This window comes from Strongylocentrotus purpuratus, unplaced genomic scaffold, assembly GCF_000002235.5.
Source record: "Strongylocentrotus purpuratus isolate Spur 01 unplaced genomic scaffold, Spur_5.0 spur5_scaffold_9, whole genome shotgun sequence".
NCBI classification, from domain to species: Eukaryota; Metazoa; Echinodermata; class Echinoidea; order Camarodonta; family Strongylocentrotidae; genus Strongylocentrotus; species Strongylocentrotus purpuratus.
The window spans coordinates 19,652,252-19,677,102 of NW_022145615.1; the positions used below are offsets into that span (position 1 = coordinate 19,652,252).

The following is a 24,851-nucleotide window of genomic DNA, read 5'->3' on the forward strand; positions in this document are numbered from 1 at the left end:
TCAAGGAATACATTTATTTTACCCATTTATTACACATGGGTGGAGAGCGGCAAATGATAAATGATTAGACCAATGTCTTGCCAAAGACATTGGTGCTGTGGGGGGACTTGAACCCCGAACCATGTGTTCCACAGTCTGGTTACTAGACCATGACGCCTCTTTTATAAATACCCATTGTCTGTAGAGAATGCGTATTTCTGCAAACTATATATATTTTGAGGGTGCTCTTACAAATGTTGCCAAGGGATTTTATTTTGTCAAAGATGTAAGGTTAGGATTAGGGTTACAAATGGGTTTTAATTTCAGGGTTAGGACCAGGATTAGGATTGGGTATAGTATGTGATCGCTTCCTTCTTTTTTGAGGGGTAAATCATTATGGTTATGTTGTTCATTTTGTATCTTGCACCTTCTAAAAGTGTAATTTTTATTAAAAAATCTTTCTTCATTTTTTTGTTTGTTTTTGTTACTGTTTTTGTTACTGTTTTTTTGTATATTTAGCTGCTCACTGAAATGTATTTTTGTCTATTATTCTTATGGCACCAATGATAGTGCTTGGCTGACGAGCATTTTGTTTTCAACTGCACTTCCCTCCATTGATTTACAAGAGATACAGAATCAGAAATATGAATTTATTAATATCATATCTATCCCCCTCACTTTGTAAAACCTGTATTTCGTTAAAATGTCGAACATTGGGCTAGTTTGCATCATTATAGAGATATGTACTGATAAGATTTCAGTGTTATTTCAAAGGTCACAGTTCAGTCAACATGAGGATTTTATAGTCCAATTAGTGTGTTCAATCCATAGATTACTCAATTCTCTCATGCATATACATGTAGGCTTCCTTGCTGGAGCCACTTGGTTCATATAGGCAATGGGCTAATTATCATTATTAGTTTCTACAGAACTTTGTTGTAAACGTATCCTCCTAAGAAGAAAGGCCTTTCTTTCATTTGCATCAATGATATGTGTGTTCTGATTAACTCACTCTTCATAATCCTACACTGAAACATTTGCCATACACCCAAAGTCATTAACTCCTACGTGTATCAAAACACCCTTTCATTGCCGTTAGTTTTCAACCTCCCTCGCTCGACTTGTATATTTAGACTGTTGCTATGGCGACGAATACAAGTTCAGTACAGTTGAGCAACAAACAACTTTCCAAAAACATCCCCAACTTACAAGTCTAATCCTGGTTATGGAAAATAATCTGTGGAATAGAGCCAAGTGTTGCCTGCTGATAAACAATCCATGCTCAATCAGATGCACTTGGCACTATATCTGTCACAAGCCGTTGACATCAATTACTAGCAGTTTTGTCAAATGGGGCAAGTTGGGGGTTTCCCCTCCCCTGTTGCTAAGGTTACACTCCTCACACCTGGGAATGGTTAGTGAAGGATTATATGCTTTTTTTAATTTACAGGTTAATAGTAGGATTCATTTCATACTTGCCTTTACTTATCGACACCAATTACTATCCTTCTGTCGTTTGGCGCAAACTGGGGGTAGGCTGATATCGCCCCCCTTTCCTCTCTCTCTTTGTCTCTCTCTCTCTCTCTCTTGCTCTCTCTCTTGCTCTCTCTCTCTCTCTCTCTACACCTACATGTACCTCACTTCACAGGGCAGTGTTAGTGAATGGTTGCATATAATATCATTTTTTTAAATTTAAATTTCAATATTTAGTGATTCATATTTCCTGCACTATAAAGAGGTATTTACAAATCATCTTTCAATTCTGTTGGTGACTAAATAATTATTCTTGTTTTGTTTGTGAATTTTTGTGACATTTATATTGTTTGTTTTATTTTGTTACTTTTCAGCTACATTTTGTGTGCCAGGCACTTCAGTAAAAATTGTATCTTACCACTGAAAGTACCATCCTTTTTAAATGCCCCATCGATTATTATTTTTTTTTTTTACCTAGTTTGGTTCCTTTATCCAGAATGCAAAGACATGAAAAAGAGGATGATTTGTTTCCCCCTGAAACTTTAATACCTTTATGTATTTATTTAATATCAAGCAGTTTAAAAACATTTCATGAAAGTTTCATTGTACCTGAAGGTCTTAGTTTTTCAGTAGCTCAAGAGATGACCAAAAAAAAAAAGAAACAAAAATCTGTTTCACCTTGTATATCGTCAATTCAAACATGTTTAAAATGAACTGTAGGGCTCGCACTTGTGTGCACCCTATTCTATGCAAGTTTGTTAGTCTACTAAACAAGGCGTTTTACGGTTCACTGGGAGTGTATTTAAACTGCAGTAGACGATATGTTTGAAGCTCATAGTTTGACTGCAGTACAGTGACATGGAACACCTTGCATCTAGAGCAAAACAGGCTTTGGTGATGAGTACACTTTAAAGTACAAAGAAGTAAAGAGGAACTTGGATCGTTAAACTTGATGTTGTAATGAATCTGTTATATCCGGGCTAAAAACATAATGATAATAATCATAATCCCAGGACTTGATGCCAGTAAAAATTACCATGCTACAATGAAACTGTGTTTATATCAGAGCTACCGGTATATAAATATAAAAAATAATTTTTTAAAAAGTTGGGCAGGCTAAATTACCTTGTTATGATGGGAGGTCATTATAATCGTATTCCTTTAAATGAGATTCCACTCTGTTGTAATAAAGATGTAGGATAGCTTAAGCACCTTCTTTCATTGTCTGTTATGGAGGTACATGTGGGATGCATGAATTATCAGTATGCATATTCTAAATCATATTCATTGAATATGCTCTATGTCAAACTGTATGATTGCTACCGATAACAAATAAACCTAATTTGTTTCATTTGACTGTAAATTTGAATTGTCCAGCATTCTAAATTATGTTGTAAACCCCTGTAATTGTACTCAGAGATTGTATTGCAGACAACAATTCTGTAGGAATATTTTTAGTGAGCTAAGTGTGAATGTTTTGAATACCAAATGGAGATGCATGCTCATTTAAAATTTTGCTCTCACGATATGTTGCATGTACATGTAGATAATAAAACTATATAAAAATGAAAATATGCAAATGTAAATTTGAATCATGCCTAGATTCTTACATTTAGATAGATTTATCTCATCATGTAAGTAACATTCCATGCTGAAGATTTGGGAATTAGTCCTGAACTCCTGATTGTGTTTTTTTGTTAATATAAATTATTCATCCTCATTAATTGTGAAATTATACTGAAAGTTAAAAATAAATATGTTACATAATGTTAAGGACAGCTTATTAAAAAGTGTAAAAAGAGAAAATGCCATTTTAATGAAAAATGTAGACTGTGTAGACTCATAGTCAGCCTTAATATTTATACTTTTGATATGTGTAATAATTATATTCATGTATTGTTGTTTCACATATTTTTGTCATTAAATGACGAGATGTTGCAAATGAGAAATAAAAGTCTTTTATATCTATTTTTCATTACCTGTCTCTTTATCTTGCCCCAATATGAAAATGGGGCAAATTGTAATTTTGAATGTGATCAGAAACCTCAAAACTGGGCGAGAGAAAATAAAAGGGGTATACTTTTAACTAATCACATTTATACTACACCAAAACGTGTTTTGCCATTCTATTATGAAAGTTCTTATATGAAAAATATCAAAGCCCCACTGAACTACTTATAGCTACTTGTCCCTCTATATATAAAGCAATGCCTAATCAGTGACCATTGGTCCCCCAATGATCCTCTTTTTCTTATGTTAATTGAGATGTTAATTTTGATGAGATAACCACCTGTCAGTAACCATGCAGGGAGGTCTAATCCCTCCATGCCAAACTAGTGCAGAGGAACTTTAACCATTTACATTTACCCTACACCAAAACATGTTTTGCTGTTCTATTGTGAAAGCTCTTGTATGAAAAATATTAAAATGAACAAATATATATCATCTATATGATCATACCATGTGTTCACACACACCACGCCTTTTCAACCCTCGTATGCTGAACCATTCCACTCAACAAGAAATAAAACTCCAATTTCAAAATGATAATTACTCTACTGAATATCTGATTTTATTGAAGGCGTGTCCAGTCCTTAAATGAAAACATAAATTATCATACACACATTAAATTCAACTTTTACACACTTTGTTTTTTATTATTTTTGTACACACATAGGTAACTTATTCAAGAAGAAAAGGACACAATCCCATATTTCACAATAGTGCAATCAAGGAAACGAGTCCCTGGTGCAATGTAACTGAAATATGTGATGGTGAACACAACTCGACGGTGATTTCTTCTTCTACTGCATTTTATACATTCCAAAATAATTCCAAATATTAACAATAGACACACTATATGCTACATTTTTCATAAATGACAGTAAAATGTTTATCAATTTCCATAATATGGCTAAATACAAGTGTACATGTACCTCAAATTTGTACATTTCTCTTTTTTTTTTAACTTGGTGTCTAAAACATCAAAAATACAAGACATAGTCACGACACATCTAAACATAAATTGAATATTTAAAATTCAAATGGTTCCAGAAAACGAAAAGAAATGCAGAGAAAAGAAAAATCGGAAATGTATATATTTCCTTCTAAAGATATGGTTTACAAATAAATAAACGGCAAATAATGTGCATTTTGAGCATACGTAAAGATGCTTAACAAGTGCTCGCGTTTGAAAACTAGTAAGTACAAAATGGCTACTTGGCTGAGCAAGGGAAAAAAAAACATCTGTCAATACAGATTAAAATTCAACACTTTAATTACATATTAAAAAATACAGCACAGACAAAAAAAGTGTATGAAAATTTCTGAAGCACATTCCTATATAAAGCTACTATTTACCTTTGGAAATGGTCACAGATTTAATTACCTCCCAAAAAACAAAAAGAAACATTGGTTTCACCAAAATAGCCAGCATTGAAAGATTTTCCATATCAATATGTATCATAATTTTTTTTAAATCTACTGAACTTCCTTGTCAAACTGACCCAATTCAACTAATCTGCTTAATCATGAAAGGATTTCCCTTTTTAATAGTAATAGTCGGTATTAACCAAACCTACATGTCTATTCTGTCAACAAGGATCAGCTCCCAACTCAGCTGTGCATCTATTGTAAACAATACAATGTATTTCATGAATATATGTACATAATTGGTTAAAACCATGCTAACTGACCACAGATCACTGCAGGATCATCCTATTGTAATATTATGATAGATATTGCTACCACACCTGTTTTAAGTGAGGCACTGCCAAATGTAATGGTCAGTAGATTAAATTCGGTACACATCTATTCAAGAGCCAGAAGGGTTCTCACACCTATCTGCTTATCAAAACAAAAATGACACGTACATCTAAAAGACGAGTGTCCATGAACACTGTATAATTACACCTGCTTCACTACTGTACATTCAAAGTACACAAGATCATACACACTACATGTATACATGTATACCGGTACCCCAATATTCTCATATAAATGACAACAGAACATATGGGATATTCAAAATACAGATGGTATGAAAGAAGAATAGTCTGGTGCAATTACACAAAGTATGAACCTACATGTGTATATCAAGAACACGGTCTAAATGTGCATGTTAAGACCACATATGTGTCTCCATTGGGCGTTGTTTAAAGTATTGTAAAATGCATCTTGCAGCTCACATTTCTGCAGGCATACTTTTAAGAGGAAAGAAAGAAGGAAAGAAAGAAGGAAGGAAAGAGAGAAAAGAAGGAGAAGGACAGGGTTGAGACTTGAGAGAGATGGATGTTCCACCCCCATGAGATTTGCACATTGCAGACAGGAAGAATAAGCAGATTATGAATCCATAATGCGTACACGCTCATGTCCACCCTGAGGAAGACAGGGAGCATTCACACAAACAGCAATTTATACCTAATTTGTATAAAGAAGTGTCTAAACAAAGATCAGTGTAAGGCGAAAGAGGCATACACATGGGATAGGAAAACTCACACTTGTGTCCATATCAGCTGATGTCCCGAGCATTGCTTAACCATACAACATTAGCATTGGTGCACTTGGTCGATTATATATGTGTGCACTCTCGAGAAGCCCGCCTATAATAGTTTTCAGTTATTATCATGTTCACATCTAGGTGATGGACCCTAATTTTTTATTGGGTTTTCTTTAGAAATTATGTTCAACACTACGTTTTGATAATCAGTGTTTGTTTGCATGACATTACTTAAGCCGATATTTGCAAAAGAAAAAAATTACTTATAGCTACACGGTTTAGCTACGGTATACAATGAATTTTTAAAGTCTGAAGGGGGGGGGGTATACCAACAGCAAAGGAAGATATGCTTTGAAGCATTATGCCCTTTTCATTTCCTGTCTATTCTTGAAGGATGGGGTTAGAGAAAAGGGGATCCATCTGCCCAACTCTCAGAGGAGCTAGAGCCTTTCAAAAGGATCAGGATAGAAATTTTACATTCATCAATATGATGACACCTGTGTCATGCAGACCGAGAAGATATATGGAAAACACCCTCCTCCTATATATGCAAGACCATATGCTGCTGCTTAAAATGGTCCCTCTGCCCCCCCCCCCCCTTTCATCCTCCTCAATCAAACACATACAAGCCTTTGATCTTTCATATAAAACAAAAATCTGCTATTTGTGATGGTCAACACCCCCCCCCCCCCCCCCACCCCCCTCCCCACATGCGAAGAGTCTCAGAAGTTGTTCGGAAAAGAAATCATGAACATGTAGCAAGCCTAAAGATTCTAAGGATCATTTTCTAAGGCCTGCCAGATAACAGTTTCAATTCTCAAGTGCCTGTGTGAGGAGACTAGCACAACTTCACCTCAGATGACATTTGATTAGTCTACTTATTCAGACAACATTCACATCAGCTCTTACAAGATTGGAAGATAATGAATATCCCTCTAATATCTGCCAGGGTTTTATCCTAAATCCTTCAACACACATGTAATGCATACAATAGGAGTTTGTTTTTGTCGGGGTATCAAATATATCGCATTTAGCACTTGTATCCAGATGGTTTTGGGATGAAAATAGAAGGCTGTGAATCACGAGCCAAAACTTTGACATGGTATAAATCCGGATGGCCTATGTAAATGCCTTGTGTGTGTGGGTATACATTGTATTAGAGTGTAATTTGATTAACCGAATTGGCCACACCTTTACACATGCGTGTGACAGCGTAAGGTCACACGTGCATGGTCAACACCGACTCCTGCACTCGAAACAGGAAATCTCACTTTTGAGATCAATAATGGAAAAGTATGCAGCCTGCATGTAAAGCACTGTACCATACTGTCAATCAGCCCAGTATGACATGTACAGGTGGCGTATCATATGATTTTGTCCTTTGTTCTTTGATTTCAGGATCAAAATCGTAAATGATGTTGGATTATGATTTGCCAGAATTATGTAGATCATCAAAGACAGTTTGACCAGTATGAATTTAAACTATGTACTAACCAAAGGTTCTAATGAACCCCCTTTTAATCACATCATGAGACGGGACTATTGGAACATCGATCAACATTACATTTAAAACATAAGAATAAGAAGTTGATAATTTGTAATATGTGTACTACCAAAATAAATAGTTAAAATTAAAATTAAAGAATAGTAATGTTTGTTTAGGATAGTGAATGATTACTTCAGACAGTTTTTCCCAGAATGGAGAAACTATTGTAAAATTGCAAAAGAAATGTATAAGAGTTTCATCAGATTTAAATTTAAACTGCTTCATGACAAGAGTAGACGTCCCAACCACGTGTAAGACTGTACATAAAAATCAATGTACCTCACTGGCTGCATCCGTACTACAAATAGATTTGCCTGGTTAGGGGGGGATATACATGTAGGACAGTCGTGATTTAATACTGGAAGCCCCATTATCACCTTACGGGTCTTTCGTTCCGCAGCCAAGGCTCTCTCAACAAATCAACAACAGTTCACTCTAAATGTCAACACAATTGGAGCGCAACAGACATCAGTATTCAACGTATAGCCTTGAAACCCACATAGCCGACAGCCAGACCTACAGAACAAGCCAAATAAATGCGAGGACAAAGATGGAACGTTATTACATCTTTGGGGCTGGCTGCTCTACCCCCCCCCCCTGAAACTCACCGATACAGCACCTACAGTTGTACCTAGAATATCATTATTCATGGGTACGCTTCATAGGCAACTCAGGTATGGCTATTTCATGTGTGATGTACATTGGATCTACGTACATGTGGATCGAGGATGCGGTATTGATATCAAAATGCCATCATAACTTTTTGAGAAAAAATGCATTTCCGCACACATCCTGTGTTCATCAGTTCCTTCTTCCTAATCATATTTCCCTTCCTTTCACCTTATCGATTAAAGGAACTGAAGAAACGCTGACAATTTCATGGCTATCTTGTAGGCTGCCTGTCTACAGTGGTCACGTGAATTCCATTTAAATTTCCTCCCAAGAATGGCATGATATGATCTAGGGCTTGTACAGAAAGGACTCCTTCTGAACTCGTCCAGGGACCACTTGATTTGTTTCCAAGGCATCAGGGTTCCATATAAAGTACATGTAAGTAAAGGATTTTTAGAGAGAGGGAGGTGGGGGGGGGGGGGGGGTTCCCAATTGATTTCAATGGTATGAATATACATTTTGATTTTTGAGAATAAAGTTTACAAGAAATTTTAGAATATTTTTCAAGCTTTTGCAATTACATTATACATATTAAATATGGTACAATAATAACAAAAACGGTATGTGGTAAAAATCAGTCTTCACACTGTTTTTAGAGACGACCTGTCAGTATTTCTTTGTGTGGCCTACGAGGCAAGACTGATTTGACTACACCACTACATGTACATGTTGCCTTGTACATTAGGTATCAATGATTTTTTAGGGATCTCCTGAGAGAGTTGTAAAATACTGGGCAATGAAAGGTATTTAATGAAATATGTATGTTCCTCCCTGTAGTGGCTACTGCACTGAATACCAAAAGAATGAATTCAGGTTTGTACCTTTTTGTGATTTAGTTTAATGTGCACCAGTTACCTACATGTATGTCAGCATATCAATCTGGGCTACCTAATGAACCTTACAATGTAAATGATGCAAATCGCAATGTACGTGTAAGGCTTCACAAGTATATCCCAACGCTGCATAAAACAGAACATGTATCTCATAGGTGTCCCATAAATCATCTGACGCACAGGGATCTGGCCAACATGCCAGTTACCATGGCAACAGATAAGAAGCTGACTTTAAACAGAAGTGCAGGTCATCAGGGAGTCTCATAGATGGAAGACTCTGCTAAAGCTCACAGCTTTTAAATAGCCAGGAGGTTTTGATGGGATGGTTGATAAACCACAGCCGAAATGAATGAGTGGGAATCCGTGCCTCCCTCCGCCTGCCTGCCTGCCTATTCCATTTCCCAATGGCTTTTCCCTTTAGGGGCTGGGTACATGTACATGTTTTCAGCAAAAAATCAAGTCGGGTTGCGCTCAGAAGCGATATTGAAATGTCTCACAAGCCCTGCGGAGACGACGAAGGAAAGAACCTCCCTGCCGAGATGTTATTACAATCTGTGTTCACTAAACACAACAGCAGCAGCAGTGATTATCTGCAACTTTACACAACCCGGCTAGCTGATCTGGAAAATTGGCATCTGTTTTTTTAGGCAAATTATTGAAGTTGAAGAGGGATCTCTCGTACAACACATTTTCATGTCGCCGGTCTATGCAAACTAAATATAAGGCTTGTAGTATCTATGCATGATGATAACTAAAAACAAACTGTTAATGTGCACAGTATGAGAGTACAAACAAAGTGACATACCATGATACCAGTATAATATGAAGCCAACAATCATTGCATTTGATGACCATTTAATCATTAAACATACACTTGAATTTAGCGGTAAATGATATGGATTGTAGGTTCTTTCAGTATAGGCCTCTTAGTTTCAGTTTGAAATCATTATATTCGGCTCTAAAAGAAAGCAAGGTAAAATTACATTTACATACAATGTTACATACTGCAGATGTACAGTATATCCAAAATGGCCACCAAGCTGTCTATAGTGGCCACCTGTCTATAAACTTAAAGACCATTTTTGCTGTTTCTTTTCGGTGGTCACTACAGACGGATTTTACTGTAGTAATATTGGATGTAAAAATACACAAAGTCCCTAGAGATGAGTGCATGCTGTGTATGCACATCAGGAGTAGGTTGATCTTAATAAACATGTACATGTGTTTGTAGATACAGGTAAGAGTTGAAGGAATAGGTAATGTACATGTAAATAACATACATGTATGCCTAAGGTACTCCATCATAGCGCCCGGCTGTCACTGCACATTACTGAGTGACATTACTGAGAGCCGTGGGTTACAGAGGAGTCAAGAGCACTCCAGAATATGGCAGTGCATAGCGTGAGCTCCAATCCTGAATACATTATTCACAAAGTGACCTCTTATCATCTATATTTCCAATTCGCTATCATGCCTGTGGTTGCTGGAGACGGGGGAGAGTGACGGACAGAGAACAGGAGTGACAGACAGAGAACAGGAGTAATGGACAGAGAGCAGGAGCAACGTGGAGAACGAGAGGGAGAGCATATGGTAGGGTAGGGTCGACGACGAGTGGAGGTTGTAGCTCGGAGGGCAAATGGAGCAGAGGCTATTTAAGGGTTGAAAACCTCATAGGGCAATTAGCATGGCAAGCAATAATAACCCACTGGCAACCAAGAAGCGATTGGAGGGGAGAGAGATAGAGAGAGATAGAGAGAGATAGAGAGAGGGAGAGGGAGAGCCAAGGGATGGGGCATAGTTGAAGGATGATTTGTGCACGATAGCATTTGATGTGCTGGTTAACCATCTAACCTTTTTTTTTTATATAAACATGTAGGCAACATTATCTTCTACACAGTGAAGTAAAAGAATTTGACTACCATCTCCTGCACCCCCCCCCCCTCCCCCTCCCCAAAAAAATCTCTTTTCTTCAATTTAGTCAAAATAAACTTGACATGCTAAACAAGGTAATGGAATAAAAAACGATGCACATCTACAACTTTGGTATGCTGTTTCATTGGAGTATCTTGCTGTGCATAAACAAGAATACCAGCATATTTTTGTGCCTCCCATATCCAGCAAACCAGTACACACTGATTTTGGATTTATGCAAGTAAAGATATGAATTGATATTGAGAAGGAAGGCATGATGCACACAGTGGCCATCAATCTTGTTCTCAAGCGATGTCATGGGTTGTGTTTCTAAGAAGCCGTGTCATCGCTCCTCCCTGGCTATCCCGTCTCAGCGGAAATGCGAATTCATGCTCCGTCAACCATTTTCACCCACTGGTTGCTAGTCTTGAGTTACAAGCAGGAGGTTTGGTATGTTATATCGGCATGTGTTTGTTCACATACAGGGGTGGGAGAGGAAGGGGGAAGGGAGGGGGCATCTCTCAATATTCTCAAACAAGTAGCCCCCCCCCCCCCCCCCCCTCTTAACAAAAAATGTTCTCACCATTTTCAGAAGAGTTAAAATCTCTCAAAAATCTCGGACAAGCAACGTTTTATGGCAAGTTTGGAAAGTGAGAGGGGACAATGCCCCTGCCCCCCCCCCCCCTCCCTTGAAGTGCCCCTGCCCCATGTGTATTCTTCCTATAACAGCATGCCTGGTGGTATAGGAATTTTCTGGTGCAGATACATTAACATTTAATATTGTAGGTACAGTTTATACTGTATGCGTATTTGTCATCCTAGATCATATCATGTGATGTGATTTGTATTTGGTAATCTTTTTTTGTTGTTGGTCATAGTCCTTGAAGCTCAAATTAATATTCACTCAATAATTATCAAATAGATCACAGTTGCATCAAAGCATCCTTTGCCATTTTGAGTACCAGTAAACATATTCCATATATGCATTCATGGGGGAAATTAAAGTGTGCATTTAATCTATGATTCATTAGCGCATGAGTGGCATGCCTCATACAAGGACCTTGAAAGCTGTACAGTGTATGGTAGATGTACATAAGGTAGGCTATGACTGTAAGCACTCTGCTCAATCAACTGTTTCTACTAATCAACTGTTAATTAAAACAATACAGACCTACTCTGCAAATAGCTTGATGAAGATGAAGTTGTAGTAGCAGAGTAGGAGACTACATGTACATATATTTTGACTAGATATACACGATTATAGAGTTATGAGATCCACATCTTCATTCCTACATTTAACAAGTCCTGCCCTCTTGAATTCTACAGCCTACAGGTCTTAAATATATTATAAAAGAAATGATACCATCCAAATGTACACGAGACATGTACCGGTAGGCCTATAAAGTCGACACTGTGTTTTAAAAGGAGATCTAGACGATATTAACTTCCTGTCAATCCTGTGTAATCATTAATTATCATACATTGCAAGGGACTTTGTCAGTGTATTTGACTTCAGAAATTCCTATGCATGAGTTGTGCGTTGCTGTGTAACACGAATGACGACATTTCATTTAAAGGGCCACATCAAACACATGTACATGTATACGATGAGGATATTTAATGGTAATTGTTCTTGACAAAGAAAAGAAAAGAAAAAAACTGTTAGATTGTACATCATAGGCCTACAATGTACATATAGAATTCAATCCAGTCTACAGTACCCAAATGTTTGCTTTGATTATGAAGACAGAGCCTACCGGTACTTATCTTTCGTTGAAGTGGTTGCCAACTTCCCATCATAATACGTGCATCCTAGACCGTGCTCTTGTCTATACATTGTTTTATATTCTATAGAATCCTGCATATACATTACATGTATACACATTGTACAAAGACAATGGTCGTCCACATCCTCATCTAGCCTTTTGATACCACAACAAGTACACAAATGAGTGGAAGTGAAAGTGAAAAAATGAGAGAGAGAGAGAGAGAGAGAGAGAGAGAGAGAGTCTGATTAGCAGGAAATTTTTTTGCCATGAACTACAATTCCAATAATTGACCTTCAATGGCGATCTTTCCCTCCGCCAGAAGTATTATCAACTATGACAATGCATTCATCCTAAATATAAAATGCATGTTGTAAATGTCATGCACTCCGTATACACTTTACGATACCAGTATTTCCTAATTGGGCTCCGGAGGGGGGTGGACACAAGAAAATTGTCTGCGCAATCAGGCTACTGTATGTGCGTGTAAAAGGTCGCTTTAACTCATAGGACAGCGAAAGTGTCTGCGTGGGCTCTATGCACATTAGGGGTACCAATTTTCTTTTCATTAGGCACATTAGCAAGCACCAACTGCAGTGCAGAATACATGGGCAATCACTGTTGCAACATCGCGTTCGGTATGTACCCTGCAGCTAGTGATATTGTACATGTAGTGAACTGATGAATATTAAAATACAAGAGTATGAGCTTCCACACATGTATTGTATCTTACATCTACGTAATGTCTACTTTTCATACAGTATACATTACGTAAACACAACATGCATGGAGGTACTGAATTTCTATATTTAAAAAAAAAAATATTCTCACCTTTCTGTAGGAATTAAATTTTCATAGTAAAAAATACATTCCAAGTCTTCAACTTTACATTTTCCTCTTGAAAAAGCACACTCTACATGCATGTGTAGGGGTGTATATTGTTTATTATACAATATGCAGAGATTGTTTTTGTTTTTGAATCCATTATACACAGATCTTTCCTGAAGGATATTATAAATTTTCCATCTCATGCTTTAATAATCTACAAGCCTTTTTGTACAGTCATGATGAGATTAAGGATTCCGAGAAAAAATCGATATAAAATGAAGCGTTTAACAGCAGTTCTCTTTGTATACTTAATTGGACCAACTTGTACATGTACATGGAAATTGCACTCAATCATGTATCACTATCACTATCTTTTTCTGAGTACATTAACCCTACATCTACAGGAGCCGGATGTTTCCTGTATGCATTGTGTAGGAATGAGAGGGTTCAGTAGTCAGCGGGTAAACAGATCCTGCAACTAAGGATGAACTGAGAAAGATGTCATCGACATTGATTCAAATTTGGTTCCTGAAATCGTTCTGGCTTGCAAAATTCAATCTTCCGCTCACGGTCGATTCGCTACTTTGCCGAAAGTGGAAGCGATTCGACGAACCCTTTGAATAAATAACTCAAGAATGGAGGAATTTCGCTTTTCCTCTAGATCGATCCTCATTCTATAATACAAGCACAACTGCACAAGTATATGAATAAGACCCCAAAGTCTTACAAAACTGTCTTCAGTGCAAGTTCGTGAACATCTTATTGTAATAGTGTTCAGACCCATCTATACATGAAACTACGATGTACACTACTCCAAATAGAGTCTAGCCCTGTTCTACAAACAAAAAGTTTTCCTGTACAGAATGATAATCCAGGAAATTAGTTATAAATTACATATTAGTCTGAAACTTAGATGAACTAATCAAAACAAAATACAAATACAATATACAAAATACCACCAAAAAACCCCAAAAATTGTGACCATTTCCAAAAGGCAAAAAGCAATAGTGACAAAAGTGTTCAGGATTAAACACGCTAACAACGTCGCACACACACTTCTATCTCAAAGGCATTATTAGCATTCATCTACTAGTATAGCATACTACATGTACATTTAATTTCCTTTTTTCATCAGAAACTCTTTTGACTTACTGAGAAGATACATTATTCAGACCCTCTGATAACCTCTGATAACTATCAGAGAATATTTAACTGGCTAATACTGGCATAATGAGGTTACATATTCAAAAAGTTATCATCCCTAAACAAGAAACTGTTTTCAATCCTTTTATCCCTTTGTTTAATTCCATTCTTTTTATCCCTTTGTTTATTTCCATTCTAATGCCATGGAATTGCACCATAGCTACATGTAAATGTTGTAATGCACCCTGTATCAAAACATTTACAATACATTTTTGCATGTACTGTAACTCTACATGTAAAAATACCAGCTTTTTATTATTAACCGTTAACTGGAAAATGTCAACATATTTTTTAATGAAGTCATAAAAGTAATATGGCAGTAAATGTTTGTCAAAATTTGGTCCTCAGTCTTAAACGTTTGGAGCTGTGAGTGTGGAAAATAAATAATAAAAAATAATAAATCATATTGCTATTTAATTTTTTTTTTAAATACCAATATCTTATTTTGTTATTAAACTTATGTTGCTACCCTCTGGACACTTCTCCCTCAACATGCATTGCAATGTAGAATTCAAGTAATGCACTTAAAACATGTTTCACATAAAAATAATACTAATGTATTTATAATTGAAATAATGATGCAAATAAGAAGCAAATGTACAGATAAATATGCCAGAGTTCAAGCAAAAACCCTTCTACACTGAGGGAAAGTATACTGGGATGGGGCCAAAAAGTATTGAAGCAATGCTGTCCCCAAAAATCAATGCTACACAACTTTCAGATATACGCATGTATTACATGTAGGCCATCTCACACAAAGAAGATTTTCAGAAACATGTGACTGTCTGTAGTGTCAGCCAATGTGTTTGGGTAAGAATTCAATCAACATATTAATATGAGTGCACATGTGCTGTGCACGACATGTTGAAAAAGTTTGTGCCAAACACCACAATATTCATGTTTGTGTGAACAGGCCCAATATGAGCAGCCCATGAATATGATATATATTGTACGAACAAGGGAAATTCCAGGTTATTTACAGATCTTACAAGGAGTAGGATGAGGAGGAGGAGGAGGAGAACACACACTAAGTGAGGTGGCTCCTAACTGTCTGCTTGCCTGCCTGAGCCATGCGACGGTGATCATGATGCTGTTAGACTGGGTAGCTCCTGAGTGATGAAGTTCCTGAGGCGCTCCAGGTACTGGCCAAAGAGCTCCACGTCGTTGTGGCCGGCTCCTTCCACCCACAGGGGTTCGACGGTGTGCTGGCACCGCTCGTAGATGGCCAGGCCGTGGGAGAAGTCGATGACCTCGTCCTCGGTCCCGTGGATGACCAAGACGGGGGATGCCACCTTGGAACATTTGTCAATGCTGCAGATGGGAGATGGAAAGAGCAAGAGGGGAGACAAAGAGAAAAGGGGAGAGAAGGGGAGAGTGGGAAGAGAGGTGGTGGAGAGAGGAGAAAGAGTAGAGAGACAGGGAGAAAATAGATAGACCGAAAGGGAGAGAGAGAGAGAGAGAGAGAGACTGATTAATCATGTGCCATATTGATGAGTTGTGAAGTACATGAGCAGTGGAACATTTATAGAATACATACTGTTATAACAAAATCTTGTATTAAACTTGAGGTACATGTACAGTATGTCAGTAATTTTCCTGTTCCAAAAGAGATTGTTATAATAAGTTTCCATATTTCCACTGTATTGTACGTTTCTTTAATCTTCATCATCTTGATATACATGCATAGCATTATAGTTCCTTAACGAGTTGAATTAATGGCTTCCTTATTCTTCATCATGCTTTTTGTTCCTTGGTTGATGTTCCATGAACGTTCAATCGTACAAGTAGGGGCAAATGTGATTGTAACGTTGAGATGTATTTTTAACAGAAGCTATGTAGGTTAATTGATCTTGGCAGGCCTAGTGCTGCAGAGCAATCAAATTTGCATTTCATTAAACCCTGCCATTACAAATTTGATTACACATGCTGTAATATCTAACCAAGGAGCTCTGAATAGATGTAACAGACTTCAGCTACATTTACACATGTAGGTTCACACAGGAATATGTAACCTTTAAAGAGAAGGTTGAGTTCCGGAAGGAGGTGAAAAATAGTTTTTGAGCATTATCATTGTATCTAATATGCAAGTGTGGAAGAACATCAGATAAAAAATGTTCCCTAAAAAGCATGGCTCTTCAAATACCTTAATATTCTAAATATGGCATGTAACATCATAAAAATCGGGACAGATTTTTATGCCACAAGTTTGTATACCGTAGTCCCAAACATCTTTCTGTGTACAGCGCTTGTAACTTTACCAAAACTGGGCCAAATTTCTAACATCAATTTGATGATTCCAGAACCTTGCAGTACACACCAAAACTTAAACATGCTAGATGATCAACCTTTTTTCATCGATTCCACACTGTTTCTTTCACAATGCAATTGTATGACCAGAACTCAACTGTATCTTTGACTTTAGCTCGTGGTTTTAAGTTACATTGTATCCTGTAGCTAAGGACTGTGCCAATGCACTCCAAGAATCTAGCTCATTCGAAAACTTTCCTCAATCTTTGAATGAAACCATGGGCAACACAAAAAACTTAAAGCAATAGGGAGTCTTTGCTCAAAATTATGCGCTGTGCAGACGCATTCAACTTCAAGGTCTTCCTAGCCAGCAGTTACTGTACGTACAACTGCTTGCTTGACTTGAATTTAATTTTAAAAACAATGGCTATGTTTTCCAAGCATTTTTAATGGGCATTAGCTTAATTTTGAAGGTGGCATAATAAATGGAATGAAAAAAGAAAAAAGGAAATAAGTGAAAATGAAAATTCAAAACAGAGAAAGAAGAAAGTTACTTATGTACAACATGTACATGTATACCTAAGTATGTCATCCAAATCATTTGGATCAATAACACTGATACGGTAGGTATGAACACAGTGGTGAAACATTTCCAAAAAAAGTCTGTGTCATGTTAGTATTTACCCTATATTATAATGATCTTTTTGCCATTTTGCCTGAAATTGTATGCTCTTTCATCATGCATTTAATAAGCCAGACACTTCATTTATTAGCATTCAAATTTTTATGACATTAAACCCTTTGCCATGTGAATTTTTTCATGGGTTGTACTGTATGGATCTACATGTTCATGTACAGTACTGGTACTGTATATCAAAACATTAACAAGATGACTAGCAATCGAGAACAAAAGAACAAAAGCTCGAAAGAGATACATGTAGTCATGTACACATGTACTCTTGACATGACATTTTCTAATATGCTCTTTCAGATTAACGCACAATTCAACCACTTTCACATGTCCTATCAATCTTAACTTCACAAGTTCACAGGACATTTACAATCCACTTGTACATGTCGAAATGAAAGTGGTACTTTCGATTTACATTTGATTTAACTTTATTTAACTTTACATGTATGTACCGTACATGTGTGTCTGAGACTGTCTAAAAAATATTTTTCTGTTCATGAGAGCTCCTTCAGTACTTGGTCTTGTTTCGGTGTGATATTGGTACTCACAATGATATTTAAGTTTTGGGGGTTTTTTTACCAGATTTTTTTCTTCAATTTACCAGAGCCCTGTTAGAGTTTACCAGGGCTACAGGTACATGAACATTATGTAAATTGTTCACCGCTCCCATGTAAAAAGAATTCGCTGGTCTGATAACTCATTCCCGACAATTGATTACTGTACATGTACATGTACATGTACTGTATGAGCTGCATATCGTTTAATTAAGGAATAATGAATGTTGTAAGGCAATATAGTGAATATACAGTAAATACTTGTAGTGCACATGTAGGCGCATTAGTTTGCCGGTATAAACCCTAGTCAGTCATTATGCGTAACAGTGTCTGCAAATTGAGACTACACGTACAATATCAACAAGAAACGGACAGAGATCGAGGCTCTGCTCACGGCTTTAGGTATTGTGGTAAAGCGTCAACTTAAATAAAGAGTCTATTTTTGCAGACTACAGTGTATATCATGCTCATCATCGAGAGTGTGGAAAAGTGTTGGTGAAGGATTTCACAATTTTCATTATCTCCTTGCAATATACCCTGGGAAAATGGGTCGACATTTGTAAAACAAAGCTGAATCTGTGACAAAATCAATTACCGGTATTCTCAAAGTAGATGAGCGTACATGTATTTTAGAGACGGTCAAATCTCTATGGATTTCACTCTACAGTGTATGATATCACACTGCAAAAAAATTAATTGGATTTAATGCAAAAGCCTTATTGTAAAACATAGCCTCCCTTTTATACATGTACAGTACTGTACACCCATCCACTTCTTCAAGACAAAGCCATAGCTACCTGTACATGTGGAATGGCACATGGGCGAAAATGTACCTTTAATTTTTTTTTTGTTCTAGTCATAAGTCAAAACACATGTAATATCTTTGATGACATTTAACATCAAGTAACACAAAAGCAATACAAAACTAAAAACAACAAATTATGTTCACACCTGTTATGTTCAAATATTTGTTGATAATATCGAGACCTATGGATAGTGTTCTGTTACAGTAACTGTATCGAGGTGAATTTATTCGGGATTATGAAATTTAATTATTTATCACTTCTGGGATTTTCACAGGCACATGTTATGAGTAGGCTAATGTAGACGTCAAACTTTTGGGCTTCTGGTACATAAAATCATCTTGTGTGAAGCAGCACAAATGGGATATATTTTTTGTGTTTCATTACTAAACACGTAGGAATCAAGCACTAGACTATGTTCAAATCATGCAGTAATCAAAAAGAGAAAAACCAGGGGTGATAGTGAGCACTAAAAAAAAAATAGAGTTTTTGTTTTCTCCCTCAGCCACGCCCCCTTGAGTAAAAAAAAAAAAAAAAGGATTCGCGGGGGGAAAATGGCATCTAACAACATTCCCCCCTTACGAGTAAGAAAATTGGGGAAAAAAATAGGGAAGAATAGATAAAATAAGAGGGAAATTGGAAAAATCAGGATAAAAAAGGGAAGAAAAAAAAATTGGTAAAAAAAAAAAGAAAATCTGTTTATCTGTTTGTTTGTTGATTTTTTTTCTTCTTCTTCTTTTTAAAAAAAAACCAGTTTGAGGGTAGAGTCAGAGAGTAGAGACAATTTGATACATGTACTTGTACATGTATAGTGTATATTGTCCAATCAGTATCCCCTCAAATATCTGGGGATGGTTATTCAGGGGGGGGGGGGGGTATAACCATGGACTTACGTAAGTCCATGGTCTAACGTCATTTGAAATTTACAAGTGCCTTGTCAAGTTGTCCTGTTCTTCAAGAATTAATCCCCAATTGGATAGGAGACAGTCTGACCTTGAATTAACCTTCATAACCTTTGAATCACCACCGTTCAGTGTCTAGGCCACAGCTACCTGGTGTTGCTTCATGTACTGTAGTTGCTACTCTGCAACACAGAATTCATATATGTGTGTTCAGATCTCCAGGATATGACTAGTCACCAAGTTCTTTATCAATGTTTAGTGTACATTTATATTGGAAAGGCCTTTTTAGGCTTGTATAATTAAGTACATTTAATACTGTATGTGTACCAGAAAAGTCTATAATGCAAAAATTTGAGTACAGTGTATATTGTAGTGCCTCAAAAACTTGAAACTTTGACACACAAAATTTTGCTCAGTGTCGAGGTTCATGGAAAGTTTAATGCCATGAGCCCATTAAATAACCTAATCAAAGCTTACACAGCCATTGCCGTATCGAGGGGGAGTGTTTGGGGTGTTCAAACACCCCCCTCCCCCCCTGGCAAAAGGGGGTGTTTTAGAATTTTAAAGACACTCTTTACATGTATCTGTTTTGTTTTGTTCAAGGGGGGGGGGGGGGGGAGTGGTCAGGTGGATGTTGAGGGTAAAAAAGGAGTGTTCACTCCCCCCCCCCCCCCCCCCCATCTGAATAAATAGATGTCCTATAGGAACTCAGTGTTATATTGCTCTGGTTCATAACATTACGAGCCGGGCAATACATGTATAACACTGAGTTCCTACAGGACATCTATTTATTCAGATGGTCATATCTCAGCCAATACTTAATATATTTAATTGGTTTTCGACATTCGGACATTTTTTTTTAATTTTGATGCTCTTTTGGAAAGAAAAGAAAGAAGAAAAAATTGAGAAATTAGATTTATACAAATAGATTTATATGAAGCCACAGCTTCGGTACTCTATGTGGTAGTACTTGGTACTTGGTAGGATTCCTCCAAAAGATGCTGTAATGGTGTTTAGGTGTGTTGTCATGTGCGGTACAGTCTGAAAGTTTGTTTCATATAGCATACAAGTACAATGTTCTGTACATATACTGTACCTTGTACCACTACCAGTATGAATCTCACTACTCCATTAAGTTCATGCAATGTATGATTCATATCACCACAGCTATTGAATCACTTCCATCCCTCTTTTTTAACTGCTTGGGAAAATATGTGCTGCAAATTGGTCTTGCTAGTCAGACATGAACTACATGAACTACATGTACTAATGCAAGCTTCATTTAATGTGAAACAAATATTTATTATTTACTGTACTGTACATGTACATGCTTTTTCTGGGGTACTATGTACATTTAAAATGGTCTTGAGACTTGACTTTTCCTCCTGTACATGTATCTTCAAGTACATCATGCATTGCATACATTGTACACTGTAGCGTACATGTAAAATCTGTCTTGAGTCAGAAAGGTTAAATTCTTAAAATAGTCTCAAGATTTCAATCACTTTACTCAATAACTCAGCACTTTTCTTACATGTACAACATGTTATTTTATTACACTTACATAACCTTTAAATTATGTGTAGTGATAATGTGAAAGTTGTGTACGAGTATTGGTTACCATGACATCAATGCTAAGATCCTGGTTTCATGTTACTCTCTTTCTTTCTTTCTTTCTTTTTTCTTTTTTTTTTTTTTTTCTTTCTTTCATTCTCTCTTATCTTGCCAATTAATTTCTTAGGAATAGACACTTACAGTTAATGGTGGGGAAGCATGTACAATGTACATGTATTGTAGAGTAGTAATTTACATGAACTACAGAGTGTAGAAGCCCCCCCCCCCCCCCCCTCACAAAAATAAAGAAAGAAGGAGAGAAAGAAAAAGAAAAGCTGACAGGAATATAACAAAAAAACTCATTTATTGTTTACCCAGAGGTTGTGTCCAGGCAGATTGTGTATTCGGACAGTTGATTTACATGTAAAACAGCAATTTTAGGTACTGTAGTTTACAAGCATTATTTCATTAATCTTTTACGACTAAATTTTTCATTCAATCAATTAATCAATCGATTGATTAATTGATTGATAACAATACCATACATGAACAGGGTGTACAAGTGTATATCAAAAGATATAACTGCAATATAAATGATTAAAAAACATGTACACTGTATGCACTCCATCACCTGCAGTACCGGTAGTACATCTACTACATGTGAATTGCAGTTTCAATCAAAAACATGCAGGCATATTTGTTAATCAAACTTGAAAAAATACTTGTTTTTCGAAAGAAACTGGTAGTCATTGGTACAAATGGTAGTGGTGGTTAAACTTGTGAAATTGGCCATGACTTTGAAAAAAACAATGACAGTGTGACAAAAATACAACATCTGTTATCTAAATTATTAAAATATTGTGCTGAAACAGTTTTAAGTCTTCAAATGTCCCGTGAAAATCACATTGTATTTTAAAATAAATAAATAAAATAATTTTGAAATTGTAACAAATTGAAAGTTAAATCTGTTGGGGAAAAATACAGACTTTGCAAATTTTACAAAAAAAGTTTACATTAAAAAACATTTCACAACTCAAAATTACCTTGGGAATGGATCAAACCACCATGTTCTCCTAGTATCCGGGAACGCTACACGCATTCCAGACATGAGCGGGGAATGTAGAATCACTGCGGCACTTTCATAGCGTGAAGCTAAATCCACTGTGGGTACCGTACCAATACTTTGTCCATACAGAATGATGTTCTCCGGACTTATCCCGTATCGCGATCGTAAAGCCTGCCACGCTGCCTCGATGTCTGCGTACAAGTTACGTTCCAAAGGCTTTCCACTACTACTACCATAACCAGAATAGTCATAGCTGAAGATGTTACAGTTTAATCTTGAGCCAAGGCCGATGTAAAAGCTACTCATCTGTCCGATATCAACAGCATTGCCATGACTGAAAAGGATTGTGTATTTTGGATTTGGAGCGCATCGAACGAACATGCATGCTATCCTATTCCCACGCTTATTTCGGGTGTAGAACACCTCGATTGATTCTAGTTCTCGATCTGAAAATTGCCATTCTGCCCTATCCGTCAAATGTAATGTCCCACGAGTACCAGTATCATCAGTTACGATTGAGTAGGTAGGTTCTGGTGGCAGAAACGCCAGCTTTGCAGCTATACGAGACGGACATGGTGGACAACAGAATAAGCAGCACAGCTCACTAAACGAAAGCCCGTTCATGATGGATGCGGGTTTTCACAATGTTTACGAAAAATCTCCGATTCTTACACTAATCCAATGTATACATTACCACTCAGAAATTAATGTATTCCGTGAGTTTACAGATTCCAGTCCACAAAATGCAACTAAAGAGGAGAAAGGTAGGTGTCTTTGTGCTAACATACGACAGCTTCAGACGGCGAACAACAGACACAAATACCGGCCATGTATAAATTCAGAGAAGAGTGACGTACTCCACATGATGACGTCACTATACTCCCAGTTGAAATTTGACGACGCCTGCGCATAGATGCAAGTTGACTCACCAACACTATTTTATTCCTTTCATTCACAAAATGTCAACAATAAGAAACAGTTAGTAAATGTCAATATCATCGGTGGCATTGGACTTTTGAGCAACATACCATCACCGACGAAATACTGACTCATCTTAACCTTCAACAAAAAATCCATTGTCCTCGCAATCATGAAGTCCATCCAAAATTGAAACACATGAATAATTATGTAAATGGTTTAAAAAATGCATCGATTGTCTGCGCTATCAATTATCTCTATATATTTGTGACCCAGTTTTCGGGACTTTAATATAGGCAAACAAAAATGAAGGATAATTGAAAAAGAAGATTTCTTGTTCTTGTTGGAAACAGCCTAGAGCTTGGGGTATAATAGCGGGGGCCGATTAATCTGAATACATACTAAAATGGCAAAATAAAAGAAAAGGTTGCCTGAAACTGAAACAAAATTCAGAAATAAGAAAGATTATAAAAAAGTGTCATATGCAAAGTGATGAAAAATGATTCGCTGTGTGAATTTATAAGTTTCCAAAGAACAGTGGCGTACGCAGGATTTTTTCAAGGGGGGGGGGGGGGGTTAAAATCGTGCCCAAAATTTCACAACGACTCAGCCAGCCGCTGAATAAGCGGGGGGGGGGGGGGGGGGGGGGGGGGTAAGCGGACACTTTTTGGGGGGAGTCCCAACATTTTTATTGATCCTTTATATGCAAAATGATATTCAAAGCGCGACGATGTGAACGTGTGTCAACTTTTGGCAACTAGTGAGTTAAGCATGAAGCATGATCTGACAACCGCAAGAGCCAATGTTGGGTTTGTATAGGGCCGTTCCTCCCGGCAGGCGCGGATCCAGGGGGCCAAGCGGGCCTTACCCCCCCCCCCCCCCCCCCCCCCCCCCCCCCCCCCGCGGCCAAAAAAAAAAAGAAAGAAGACGGCTCCCCTCCCCCTGGCACACTAAATTTCAAATTGATTTCAAATTTGGGCCTTCCCATAGGAAAACCTGGATCCGCGCCTGGTTCCTCCTATACTGCCCCCGAACAGAATGCACGAAAGGAGATCCTTGCCATGTCAGAACTCAACAAAATTGACAGGCTGTCAGGAAACCAGTATTATGCTCTTGTTGTACTGTCGGGCAGACCCCCCCCCCAAAAAAAAATAAAATAAAATAAAAAAAAGATAACAAATTGGGGGGGGGTTCAACCCCCAAAACACCCCCCCCCCCCTGCGTACGCGCCTGGGCCTATCATTACACTCGTATAGTAAGACCTACATGATTTTTATAAGACAGGTCATCACTTGGAGAGGGAAAAAATCCAACATTTTTGTTTCGTTAAGGTCTTCTCATTAATCATCAAGCAGCAGCACAGGGGGATTGGGGTCCATAGGACCGGGCCATAAGACAACTATATGA

General features: G+C 37.3%; 1 protein-coding gene across 1 annotated transcript; it reads right to left on the bottom strand.

Moving 5' to 3' along the window:
• Positions 1-10,576: 10,576 nt before the first annotated feature.
• On the bottom strand, positions 10,577-23,572 carry LOC578145 (alpha/beta hydrolase domain-containing protein 17B). The gene is made up of 2 exons (XM_778333.5): positions 22,504-23,572; positions 10,577-16,020 (listed from the first exon to the last, which is right to left on the bottom strand). Exons 1-2 carry the CDS (start codon positions 23,148-23,150, stop codon positions 15,792-15,794), a joined length of 876 nt encoding a protein of 291 aa, XP_783426.1. The 5' UTR covers positions 23,151-23,572; the 3' UTR covers positions 10,577-15,791.
• Positions 23,573-24,851: the final 1,279 nt, after the last annotated feature.